This window comes from Pinus tabuliformis, chromosome 1_2 (genome assembly GCF_031772625.1).
Source record: "Pinus tabuliformis cultivar Carrire ecotype Pingquan chromosome 1_2, CPIR1, whole genome shotgun sequence".
NCBI classification, from domain to species: Eukaryota; Viridiplantae; Streptophyta; class Pinopsida; order Pinales; family Pinaceae; genus Pinus; species Pinus tabuliformis.
In genome coordinates this window covers 635,482,684-635,496,350 of record NC_142298.1, presented here as the reverse complement: position 1 = coordinate 635,496,350, position 13,667 = coordinate 635,482,684, and the positions used below count along the sequence as shown (strand labels likewise).

Sequence of the window (13,667 nt, the reverse complement as noted above, 5' to 3'; positions counted from 1 at the left end):
CCTCCGCTGCCTAAATCCTGGAGTCACTGGTTCATCGTATATACCCATAACCAGGGTAGAAGTGGTCTTCTTAATTATCACTCCTCCAGATCCTTTCCTTCCTCAATTGACAGAGCCAGGCTCTCCTTGAATGACCATATACTTGGTGCCTCCGATGAACAGGCCGATGGGTGCAAGGGTTTAAGCCCAAGTGGTGCCATCAGCCATAGATTGCAGCCATAGAGAGGCGACTGTCATTGAACAGATCGCACTGATGAGCACGAGATCTCGAAGCCTCCATTGTCGCTTTAACTTGCTAATTTACGCCTCATAAATTATTAATAAAATTAGATCATATATTGTTGAAAAATATGTCATACTTTTATGTTTTATTATATAAAGTATTTAATAACGAAGAAACAAAGCTTATTGTTTTCTAATGAAAGTTACACAGAAAAATTTACCCAGCCATTAAATTTGAAATTTGTATTTAAACTCTATCCGAAAACGAACCATTAAGTTCACCAATGCTTGAGATTCGGCACATATCAAAGTAATTGGAAATATTTGCTAAAAGCGGTGACTAAGAAAGCACGAATGGTTCGTTTTGTTATATTTTACAATATCATGCTTTTGAATTTAGCTGTATTCTTGTTTTTGAAGTTGGTTTGTGATCAGCCTTACAATTTCTTGTTTTTAGTTGTGTTCTTGGCTGTCATTGTTTTCATGTTATAGACTGTATTGCCATGGATGTTAAGTACCGTCTTTTTCCTCCTTTATCATCCTTGCTTTTGACTATTGTTTCATGTTCCTCTGTCTTTGTTACTATTTCCTGCTCAATATACGAGTGAATGTAAACATTGATAAATATACGAGTGAATGTAAACATTAGATACACTGATCCTCCTGGTTTTAGTGTCACCTTTGACTTGCCTGAATTTGATAGGATTTCTTGTACAAATGCATTTTACTTGTTTAGAGATTTCAAAATGAGATGAGTTGATTTCCAGTCTGATACAACCATCGAAACAAATGGCTAGTGTATGGTGACCCTTGTACCTGGGCGTCGCTAATCCACACACCTTTATCTTTATGCATGGAGATAATCCTTTCTAATAGGTTTTTAGTGTCTTCAATTGTTTTCTGAGTTAGGCTTTCATGCAATACAGGGAACATCCGATGAAGTTGTTGATTGCTCCCATGGTAAGCAGCTTTGGGAGCTCTGCAAGGAAAAGTATGAACCATTATGGCTGAAGGGAGGCAGCCATTGCAATTTGGAGCTCTATCCGGATTATATCAGACATTTGAGAAAATTTATATCAACTGTTGAAAAATCTCCTGTTCTGAGAAATAGTTCTAGAAGAAGCACTGATCGTTCTGAGACATCTAGAAGGAGCACAGATTGTTCTGAACCTTCTAGGAGAAGCACTGATCGGCGAGAGAAGTCTAGGAGCAGCGTAGACAGATCAGAGAAGTCGAGGAAAAGTACTGATCGGCGAGACAAATCAAGGACCAGCGTAGATAGATCAGAGAAATCAAGGAACAGCATTGATCGTCCGGATAAGTCAAGAAACAGCATAGATTGGCACGAGAAGTCCCGGAATAGTGTGGACCGCTATGACAAGTCTAGAAAAAGCACAGATCAGTTTGATAAAGGAAGGACTAGTATTGATCGGATGGAAAGGACAAAGGCAGGTTAGAATGGGGAGACAGTTAGAATGTGTAAAGATCATCTTTTCCTACTATTATCTTTGGATTGTTTTGGGCGCCAATGAATTTTCTGTGTAGATGCTCTTTCTAGTTTGTTTTCTGGAAGGCACAGGATAGGAGACCATTGCAATGGAGATCTAGAATGTATGTTCACAATCAGAAGTGTCTCATCAGTTCTCTGACAGATTAAAATAGGCAAATTGAATATTACTGTTGGCCGATTCAGCCCGCAACACCAGTAGTTAAAGGCATTATAAAGTGATTTCAGACTCATATTATCTGATTCGGCTACCTGTTATTTTGGGGGCGAATCTTTAATCTTTGCTGCTGCTTTACCTTTATGGAAATGAAATGTAATCATGCAGTCTGTATTTTTAGAAAATATAAAAATATTATTTAAGGTGGGATTTGCATTTCATCCAGGTTGTCAACTGGGCAGCCTGTATCTCTTTCTGAATTTGGTGTATCAATGATCAAGCCATCTGTACAGCTCTCATGTTAATGTGTGGTGAAAGGAAATTAGTTTAGATGAATGAACATCCATTATGAAAGACTTTTTATGAGAATGACCACGTATTGGGAATTTTATTGGATTAAGTAATTTACACGGCTGTGTTAAATTCTCTACATAAGAATCCAAAACTAGTAGGTAGCTAGAGAGGTGTATCAACCTTTGGATGTTGTTTCGTTATTTGGTAAGGTGCTGGTGGGAAAAAAATATTATCCTAGTTGTTAATATGGATCTGATTATGTCATGATTTAGTTTATCAATAATAGAATATCAAAATTCATGCTGGTGTACAATAACAATTAGAATGGGGAGGTTAAACCTTCATCAAGCAAAGTGATGAAAACATTAAATTGTATTGAAAATATAGAGATTTATTCATCTATGACACTTGAACTCCAATGGCTAAATAAAAGTGTCTTTAAGGTTGTTTCGGTCAATCAGTATGTCCAGCATTGATTGCTACAGATTCACACATAATGTGTGATATCACCTTGCGTAGCTGTTTCAAAATTAGACGTCGAAGATTTTTGAGCTCTATTTGAATATTGGACGACATCTCCAATTGAAACTTTTTGAAAGGTTTAGCTTGCCGATTAAATTATCGAGAATGGTTAGGTTCTCAACACAATGCGCATCTTTCGGGGAGTTTGAGCAGTGCTTTTGTGCTGTAAATGAAAATGGTTGAGCAATACAACTAGTTCAATTCCTAGACGATCAGTGGTGATAGCTCTTTAGAACTGCTTTGAGGGAGAGAATTATCCTCGACAAATGCATGAGCTTATGAGTCTCAAAATCCCCAATTCAGCAATGAGCCATTGCTTGCATTAATAGGTTTTATGCTCTTCGTTGGATACAAAAAACTTGAGAATTCATGGGCTTTTGACAGTCACTTTGTGATAACACTTTCAATCCTTGATAACGTTATTTGGAAAATATCCTGTCGACAAGACCATGTTTTGGATCGAAAACACCATCGGTTGGGACTTTTCAAGCCACGCTGACATTGTATGATTATAATAAAAGTTTAGTCTTTAAAAAGTATACAATGTTTTTTACTTTTAATTTTAATTGGAACCGGATGATTTTTATATTAAGCAAACATTACAGCGGTGTTTGCAGCAGAAATATAATAAAGCCTGTTGTAAAACAATGCAGAGGAAGATGAAAAATTGACTAACTACCAGTGTTAAGTTGTACAGCATAAGCAGTTTCGGATGCAAAATTATCCAAAAATTTCTACTAGTATAGGTTTTATGAAACACACCTAAAAGCCGAAGAACTTTGTAATACATTTAAAACTTAACAAAGGCCAGTTCTGTTAAAATGAGAACAATTAAAAGATTGTAAATGCAATTTACCTCAGTAAGTCTTGTTTTGGCGTTCAGACAGTTGCGTAATGATAGCGAGTTTTTGTAAGTCTCTTTGTATTAAAATGCTGTTGCCCAAGGTTTATTGTATTGCCAGAGAGTCATTGTGGCCTTGAATAATAAGAGTTCCAATCCCTTGCAATGTTTCTCAGCATTTTGAAGATTGGTTGTTAGATTCTGGCGCTTCTCATCACATGAGTCTGCATAGAAACTGGTTCACGTCATATCAAACTCTGAATGGCAGTTCTATGTTTATGGGTAATAATGTAACTTGTTAAACTTTTGGGGTGGAAAATGTCACAATTAAAATGTATGATGGTACGATTATAACATTCACTGATGTTAGACATGTACTTGAGTTGAAAAAGACTTTGATTTGTTTGGAAGTTTTGGATTTGGAGGGTTATAAATTCACCGGTCACTTTGGTTGTTACGAAGACAAAGAAGACCAAAAACCTTTACAAACTTGAAGAAAGTAGTTGGGTTAATGAGGCAACGTATTTGAGTAGGCAACAGAAGATACTCGCCTATGGCTCAACTGTTGGGTCACATGAGCGAGAAGGACCTTCAGGCACTGATGAATCATTTGAAATCGTTGAGTTTAGATTTTTGCAAACATTATGTACATGGAAAACAATGTAGACAAAAAATTAAAGCTGGAAGTCATAATAGTAAAGGACTTTTGGATTATATTCATTTTGATCCCTGGGGACCATTTCCTACAACGCCTTATGTAGTTGCATCCCATTTTGTAACATTTATTGATGATTACTCTAGGAAGGTTTGGGTTTATATGTGACAAAAAAGGCTGATGTATTTAATGTTTTTGAACAATTTAAAGCTATGTTGGAAAAGAAAATAGGTAATACAATTAAATATTTAAGAACTCACAATGGTGGTGAATTTACTTAGAATTTGAGCAGTGTTGCAAGAATGAAGGGGTTGTTAGACACAAACTGCTATCTATACTCAGCAAAATGGCATTGTTGAATGTATGAACATGACTTTTATGGAAAGAGTGAGAAGCATGATCAACATTGCTAATTTGTAAGAGCTATGGGCAAAAGCAATATCTAATACTTGTTATTTGGTAAACAAACACCTTTAGTTGCTATTAATTGTAAAATTCCTGGAGAAGTTTGGTTGAGTTAGTATTGTGATTATTCATACTCAAGAATTTTTGGTGTAATGCTTATGTTCTTATTCCAAAGAATCAACGTTTTAAGTTAGACCCAAAAACAAAATGTTGATTTTTTGGTGTAATGCTTATGTTCTTATTCCAAAGAATTAATGTCATAAGCTAGACCCAAAAACAAAATGTCATGTCTTTGTTGGGTATGACGATGTTTTGAAAGGATATAGGTTGTGGGATCCTTCTACGCATAAGATCATCGTTAATAGAGATGTAATGTTTGATGAATCTTCTCTTCTAAAAACCAATGTTGAAAAAGTTGAACAAGAACAAATATCAATGAATCAACAAATTTAGTGGGAGACTTTTTTTGGAAAGCCAGAAGGAACAAGAAACCTCTAAAGAAAAGGTGAAGAAGATATAAAGGAAAGTGTAGAAGTTTGGCAACCAGTGACTCTTAGGAGGTCTACAAGGGAAGAAGAGCACCCAAGAGCTATAAAGGTTTTGCTTCATATGTAGCTTTGGTTACCGAGGATGGGGAACTTTCTTGTTATCATGAAGCAATGGATGATGCATACAATGAAAAATGGAAGATGGCTATGGACGAGGAAATGGATTCCTTGGCTAAGATCAAAACCTGGGATCTTGTGGAACTTCCTTAAGGGAGAAGTGTTGTTCGATGTAAATGGGTTTTCAAATTGAAGAGAAATGTTGATGGAAATATTGAAAGATATAAGGCGACACTGGTAGAAAAAGGGTAATATAGAAGGTATTGACTTTCATGATAATTTTTTTGTCAGTTGTAAAACTTGTTTCTATTCGTACGATGTTAGCACTAATTGCATTGCTTAACCTCGAATTAGAACAATTAGATGTTAAAACAACTTTTCGTCAGAGATTTGGATGAGGAGATCTATATGGGACAACCATAAGGTTTTGTACAAGGTTGCCACATGCGAATAATTTGCAAGCTCAGAAAATCATTGTATGGCTTGAGACAATCACCCAGGGAATGGTACAAGAAGTTTGACTCTTTCATGGTGAGCTAGAACTTCACAAGAAGTGAATATGATTATTGCGTGTATTTTAAAAGTTTCAATAGTATATTCATTATCTTGGTTTTGTATGTTGACGATATGCTTATTGCAAGCAAAAACATGGAAGATATCAACATGTTAAAGACACAACTTTCTAGGACATTTGATATGAAGGATCTTGGAGCCGCAAAACAAACCTTGGGCATGGAGATACACAGAGACAGGTAAAATGGAAAGATTTGGGTATCACATCATTTGTATGTGGAGAAAATATACTTGTAAAGTTCGGTATGAACAATGTGAATCCTGTTCATTTAGCTTCCCATTTTAAACTTTCTTCGGGTTTGAGTCCTAGAAATGATGAAGAAAATGAGTATATGTCTTGTTGTTAAATTGGCAACTAGGGCCAAACTCCATGTGGATCAGCTTATTTATGACAGCTGATATTTTTATTGGATCCCTCTCGTCGAGAGGTGTAGGATTGATCCAAAGATCATCCGATTCCGATAAGTATTTATGGAGATATGAATTTATTTTGTTTATATAATTATTACCAAGCCGACCAGCAAACTTGAGTAGGCTCAGAAGCCCAATAGACGTGTCTATTCATCATCTACGTTCTAGTATAAATTGGTGAGGATTTGAAGTCATTTTAACACACATTCTTGGTGTGTTCTCCTCCTCTCCACGTCTTGGGTTTTTGGAGAAGGAGGGACACCTAAAATATACAGTAGCTGATGCCCTAGCCACAGTTCAGTTGTGCCCTAGCCGCAGTGCAGATGATGCCCTAGCCGCAGGCTTATAAGAAGATCTAAATGCAGATAAGAGGAGACTTATGTGCAGCATGAATAAGCCCCTATACGCTGTCTCAAGAGGCTCCATCCGCAGATGAGAGGAGGGCTAATATAGGCCCTAAATGAAGGTTTGAATCCATTGTCTATTGACCCTATATGCAGCAAGAAAGAGACTCCTTATCCACTGTCATAATCTGCCTTAGCCGCAGTCAAAGAAGGAGGTTCCAGCCACAGCAAATGGAGGTCTTAAGCAGCTGTATAGTAGTGCCCTTAGCCGCAGTAAGGAGAGCCCTTATACGCAGCTCAAAGAGACCTAGTTGCTGTCACCTAAGCCGCTGACATAATGCTACATTGCTGTAGGTAACAGCGTGGCCTATTTCAGGATTGTTTGGGCATAATCAAGCTGTTCTTGATCTCGATGTGCTGAGCAAAAGAATCTGCAAAAGGGAGGAGCTAGGGACAGTAGTTTAAGGAGCTGTTTGGATCACTGTTTGAAGGGACTAAAGTTACAGTCCACTGATGGGCTAGGCCGCAGGCCATAGCCAGCAGTTGGAGGCCTTTATTTAGTAGCTGCGTTCAGAAGGTAAGCAGCCCTATAAGGCAGCGTATCATTGGAGGATTGTATGAAAGCTAGCTGCAGTAATCAGGTGAACTGTGGGGCATGGTTAAGGTGTTGTGGCTCTCAGAGGGTGCCCTAACAAATGACCAGGTCTGCCATGCACCAGTCCTTATGAAAGGTACCAGATTAGCAGCCTTGACATGATCAGTGAATCGGCAAAGGAAGGAGAGTCTTATGGAAGGAAAGCTTCAGTAATATGGGTAACTGACTGAGCTGTTCATCTGCTACATATCTTCAGTCCTTGGGATCAGATCTGCAACCTCATTGTGTCATCTTCAAGGTGAAGATCTCTGATGTCTGATCTCCTATTTGGCAAGTCAAGTATTGACTTAAAATCATTGTACTCTCTCTCTCTCTCTCTGCTGAACTTTGAAGATAAAAGAAGATTTGATCAAAGGGTTTCCCCACACATTGTGGGGTTTGTCCCTGGCTTGCGCCATATCTTGTGTCCTCTTGTCTTGGCTTGTCTTCTGCGTTTTATATTTATGTTCTATCTGCAGTTTATCATAATGCTGATGTGATTGCCAATTGTGAAAATTCAAATAAATTGCTCTAGCATAGAACATACCAAAAATTAACATGGTATCAGAGGTGAGGTGAAGACAATGCCCAAGCAAGAGTGAAAGAGCAATCACCAAAGGCAGTTGGGACAAGACAGAAGGATCAATGGGTTCCCCATAATTCACCTAGGGTGAAGTCAAAGCAGAGAATGTTATCAGAATGGCGCAGCAGAAGTTTCTGATGGCCCATCTAATGATCCCTTCATTGGGAAGTTCGGTTCTAAGGGTGAAAGGAAAGGCAGATGCCTTGTTGAAATAAGTTCGGCCGTTATGCGAAGGAGTGTCCGAATGGCAGGGACACATCTCTTGATGAAGATAACAATCATTCCTGGGACATCTTCAATAATCAAAGGAATGACTGGTAATGCAGGTCATCAAGGAATTGGTCGACTCCTCCACGAAAGCAAGAAACCCCTGAATCTCTTTTATGTACCTGATCGCAAGAAGAACCCGATGACCATCTCGGAAATGGAAATCAAAGGTTACAAGATGGCACTTATCAATGGAAAGGTACGTTTGAAAATATATCTTGTTAAGATGTTTTGAGTTCTGGGTTGTATCAAGTTGCTAGAAGTCCACTGGGGACCATGTCCGTTGACTCAGCACTGGAGGTCTGTGAGTCAGATGGTGACTCGGATGCTTGAATTCAAAGAGGAGCATGTAGGTACATGTCTGAAATGTACCGAAGGAAAATATTATAAGGGGACCATTCCCTTCATGCAGCAGGTCCACAGGCTTGGAACAACCCGAGGAGTTTAAGACTCATGATCGGGAATCTCATGTGTACAGGTGGAAGAAAGCTCTCTATGGCTTGAAACAAAACACCTCGGGCATAGTATGAGAGGATTGATAGCTGTCTAATGCAGCTGAGACTCACCAGGAGTGAAACTGATCCAAACCATTACTCGAAGGTTGTGGATGATAAACCTCTCATACCGGCACCTATGTCTGACAGGTGCAAACCCTCTCATTTATAGGAGATAGGGGGAGTTGGATTCTGAATGTAAAAAGATAAGCTGCAAGCCTGTGACTACCTCAAGGGTCTTAACTTTCAGAAGTTATATGGTAGTGATGTCGGACCTGATTTGGGAAATGCCTCTGAGTTTTATAAACTCATTCGCGTTGATGTTCTTGGAGAACCTCTGTTCGGACATCTGTGTTGCAGTTAGCATGGTGAGCTCATATTTGATTGAGCCTCACTGGATTGGTGCCAAGAATCTTCTGAGGTATCTTCAGGGCACAATCTCTCATGGATTGAGATACACTGCCGAAAAGATGAAATTGCATTATTATTCGAATGCTGATGGGTAGGCAGTGTGGAGGATCACTAAAGCACTTTTAAGTGCTCTTTCTCTTTGGAATCTGCCTCGATACCCTGGATGAGCAGGAAGCAGACGTCGGTGACTCTGAGCACCACCAAAGGCAGAATACATTGCTGCTAGTATGGCCTTCTGTGAGGCAGTCTGGTTGCTGAAGCTCTTCAGTGAGCTGTTTGTTCACATGATGAGTACCACTGTGATTCTCTGTGACAACCAGAGGTGGGATTCGATTATTGAGGAATCCTGTATTCGTCGATTGCTCCAGCAGATAGACATCATGGTAAGTTGATGAGCAAGGAGGCTCCATCGTATTAGGATGATGCACAGGACAGAGCCCCTAGGAAAGATCAAATTTGTGATTTTCCTGAACGACTTGGAGTCGTCGAGAGACCTTTGAAGAAGGGTCCTACATGTTGTATACATTGAGCTCTGGGGGGCTTGCAGTTCTACTGGAGCAACATATGACCACAGGGTGACTCACCCTCCCCTGGTGGTGTGCACTGGAACAAGATGATTCGCTCTCTTGTGGGACAAGATGATTCGCTCTCTTGTGGAACAGGATGATTCGCTCTCCTGTGTGGCAGGATGATTAGTTCTCCTGTGAGGCCTGGATTGATGTGTTCTCCATGGCGATTGTGGCAGGATGATTAGTTCTCCTGTGAGGCCTGGATTGATGTGTTCTCCATGGCGATTGTAGCAGGATTGATGTGTTCTCCTGTGAGGACAGGATTGATTAAGTTCTCCTGTCGAGGCATCCTACCCATGCAGTCTGGGACTCATGGGAAGTACCTCTCATCTGATCAATGAGCAGGGAAATGAAGTTAGGGACCATAGTAGTACCGATGGACGCATCGTTGTATCTACCGTACTCCCTATGCTAGGATGACCTCCATTGATCTGGGATCAATGATACTGGTCTGGGACCAGTGGTGGGAGTTGTACATACCATGACGTTGACTTCGGGTCAGCTGTCACTGGTCTGGGACCAGTGGTACATACTCCGAGACTGACTTTGTGTCAGTGCAGTACTGGTCTGGGACCAGTGAGAGTGGTACATACTATGACACTGACTTCGGGTCGGTTGAAACTGGTCTGGGACCAGTGGTACACTCTCTGAGACTGCGATACTGGTCTGGGACCAGTGCTAGGAGTGGTACTTACTATGAAGCTGACTTCGAGTCGGCTGAGACTACTCTGGGACTAGTGGTACGCACTCTGAGACTGACTTCGGGTCAGTGGAGAATGGTATGAGACATTCTCGATCAATTCTTCTTCTTCATAGTTCAGCGGAGCTGAGCAGAGCAGAGCTAGCAGAGCCAGCAGAGCTGAGCAGAGCAGAGCCAGCAGAGCTGAGCAGAGTTGGGCAGAGCAGTGCAGGGCACTGATGGCCGAGATTGTACAGTCGGACTTATGGATCACTGGATGGAGTTCTCCCTAGTTGAGAGGGAGTGTTAAATTGGCAACTAGGGCCAAACTCCATGTGGATCAGCTTATTTATGACAGCTGATATTTTTATTGGATCCCTCTCGTCGAGAGGTGTAGGATTGATCCAAAGATCATCCGATTCCGATAAGTATTTATGGAGATATGAATTTATTTTGTTTATATAATTATTACCAAGCCGACCAGCAAACTTGAGTAGGCTCAGAAGCCCAATAGACGTGTCTATTCATCATCTACGTTCTAGTATAAATTGGTGAGGATTTGAAGTCATTTTAACACACATTCTTGGTGTGTTCTCTCCTCCTCTCCACGTCTTGGGTTTTTGGAGAAGGAGGGACACCTAAAATATACAGTAGCTGATGCCCTAGCCACAGTTCAGTTGTGCCCTAGCCGCAGTGCAGATGATGCCCTAGCCGCAGGCTTATAAGAAGATCTAAATGCAGATAAGAGGAGACTTATGTGCAGCATGAATAAGCCCCTATACGCTGTCTCAAGAGGCTCCATCCGCAGATGAGAGGAGGGCTAATATAGGCCCTAAATGAAGGTTTGAATCCATTGTCTATTGACCCTATATGCAGCAAGAAAGAGACTCCTTATCCACTGTCATAATCTGCCTTAGCCGCAGTCAAAGAAGGAGGTTCCAGCCACAGCAAATGGAGGTCTTAAGCAGCTGTATAGTAGTGCCCTTAGCCGCAGTAAGGAGAGCCCTTATACGCAGCTCAAAGAGACCCAGTTGCTGTCACCTAAGCCGCTGACATAATGCTACATTGCTGTAGGTAACAGCGTGGCCTATTTCAGGATTGTTTGGGCATAATCAAGCTGTTCTTGATCTCGATGTTTGAGCAAAAGAATCCGCAAAAGGGAGGAGCTAGGGACAGTAGTTTAAGGAGCTGTTTGGATCACTGTTTGAAGGGACTAAAGTTACAGTCCACTGATGGGCTAGGCCGCAGGCCATAGCCAGCAGTTGGAGGCCTTTATTTAGTAGCTGCGTTCAGAAGGTAAGCAACCCTATAAGGCAGCGTATCATTGGAGGATTGTGTGAAAGCTAGCTGCAGTAATCAGGTGAACTGTGGGGCATGGTTAAGGTGTTGTGGCTCTCAGAGGGTGCCCTAACAAATGACCAGGTCTGCCATGCACCAGTCCTTATGAAAGGTACCAGATTAGCAGCCTTGACATGATCAGTGAATCGGCAAAGGAAGGAGAGTCTTATGGAAGGAAAGCTTCAGTAATATGGGTAACTGACTGAGCTGTTCATCTGCTACATATCTTCAGTCCTTGGGATCAGATCTGCAACCTCATTGTGTCATCTTCAAGGTGAAGATCTCTGATGTCTGATCTCCTATTTGGCAAGTCAAGTATTGACTTAAAATCATTGTACTCTCTCTCTCTCTCTCTCCGCTGAACTTTGAAGATAAAAGAAGATTTGATCAAAGGGTTTCCCCACACATTGTGGGGTTTGTCCCTGGCTTGCGCCATATCTTGTGTCCTCTTGTCTTGGCTTGTCTTCTGCGTTTTATATTTATGTTCTATCTGCAGTTTATCATAATGCTGATGTGATTGCCAATTGTGAAAATTCAAATAAATTGCTCTAGCATAGAACATACCAAAAATTAACACTTGTGTACTATATGCAAATGCAATAGACAATTTAATGTATGTGATGGTATCTACAAGATCTGACATTTTACATGTAGTTGGAGTTGTCAACAGGTTCATGGAAAATCTAGGAAAAGAACATTAGCGAGCAATGAAATGGGTGTTTTGGTATTTTAGAGGCACAAGTGACCATTGTATCATTTTTAATGGTTGTGGTGATTTAGTGCACATATATGTTGATTCAAATTAATTTGGTGACTTGGACAAGAGGAAATCTATTACTAGATATGTCTTTTCTCTTGCAGGTGGAGCGATTAGTTGGATGTCAAAGCTTTAGAAAACAATTGCTTTATCCACTACTGAGACATAATATATTGCTGCTTCACATGCTTGTGAAGAGGCAATTTGGTTGAAGGGTCTATTGGGTGAGCTTGAAAGGACGCTGGATAAAGTGAATGCATTCTGTGAGAGTTGTACTATCCATTTGGCTAATAATTCGGCTTATGACAACAAGACTAAACATATTGATGTAAACTACCATTTTGAAAGCCAAGTAATTGATGGTAGCGAAGTAGCTCTAAAAAAGGTCTACACAGGAGAATTGTGCAGACGTTCACGAACCCAGTGTTGATAAAGAAGTTGTGGTGGTGTTTGGATTCTCTTAGCTTGTAGAAAAGATGATAAATGGGCATGGGCAAGGGATTACAAAAATTGTTGTCAAGGTGGAGATTGTTAAAATGACAACAATTAAAAGATTGTAAATGTAATTTCCCTCAGTGGGCCTTGTTTCACTGTTCAGACAGTGGTGTAACGATACATAGTTTTTGTAATTGCCTTTGTATTAAATTACTATTGCCCGAGAGGCTTATTGTATTCTTGGAGAGTCATCGTGACCTTGAATAATAAGAATTCCAATCCCTTGTCCCGTGGAGGTTTTTTTGACACAGTGTCAGGGTTTTACCACGTACCATCCGTGTTTATTTGTGTAAATTCAGTTTCTTGTTTTGTCCATATTTTTCCTCGATTAATTATTTACGGGCTCAAAATACTAACAAGTTTCGCTGGTGGGTTTCCTCGGTTGAGTTGCAGGATTGCTTGACCAATTCAGATTCTCTGGGAGTTGATGAATGATGTCAGGATTGCTTGACCAATTCAGATTCTCTGGGAGTTGATGAATGATGTCTTCTTCCATTAGCTTTCTTCAATCATAATAACTAATTACATGCAATTAGAAGCTTCAAGTTGCTCACCTTTAGACTGGTTGAACACCATATTTCTGACATAATATAATCCATCTCCATCATATTTATCCGACATTTTTGCCGCACTAGGGTTCCTATTATTGTGTTTGGAAGGTGACATTGCTATCATGTTCATGATTTATATCATTGGCCATAATAATTAAGCTGTAGCTTTCCTTGAATTTTTTCCTCTTACATCCACAAAGCTCGTAATATCTATTGAAGTTCCCTGTAATCCGAGTAAAACAAAAAGTAAAATCACAAAGGCGAATAAAAATGCTACTATATCCTTCACTGTTGGTCCTTGTCAAAGTAACCAGAGCGTGAGTAATCATGGGTTGGAACCAAGATGACTCTGA

At 40.2% G+C, this 13,667-nt stretch overlaps 1 protein-coding gene across 1 annotated transcript in view; it reads left to right on the top strand.

Moving 5' to 3' along the window:
• Window positions 1–2,089, top strand: part of LOC149207242 (uncharacterized) — a 52,569-nt gene extending 50,480 nt beyond the window's left edge. Inside the window, exon 5 of the mRNA XM_089395671.1 lies at window positions 1,149–2,089. Within this exon, the coding sequence (XP_089251797.1) occupies window positions 1,149–1,679 (531 nt within the window). The 3' untranslated portion in view covers window positions 1,680–2,089. The remainder of the gene's footprint in view (window positions 1–1,148) is intronic.
• The last annotated feature ends 11,578 nt before the right edge of the window (window positions 2,090–13,667 follow it).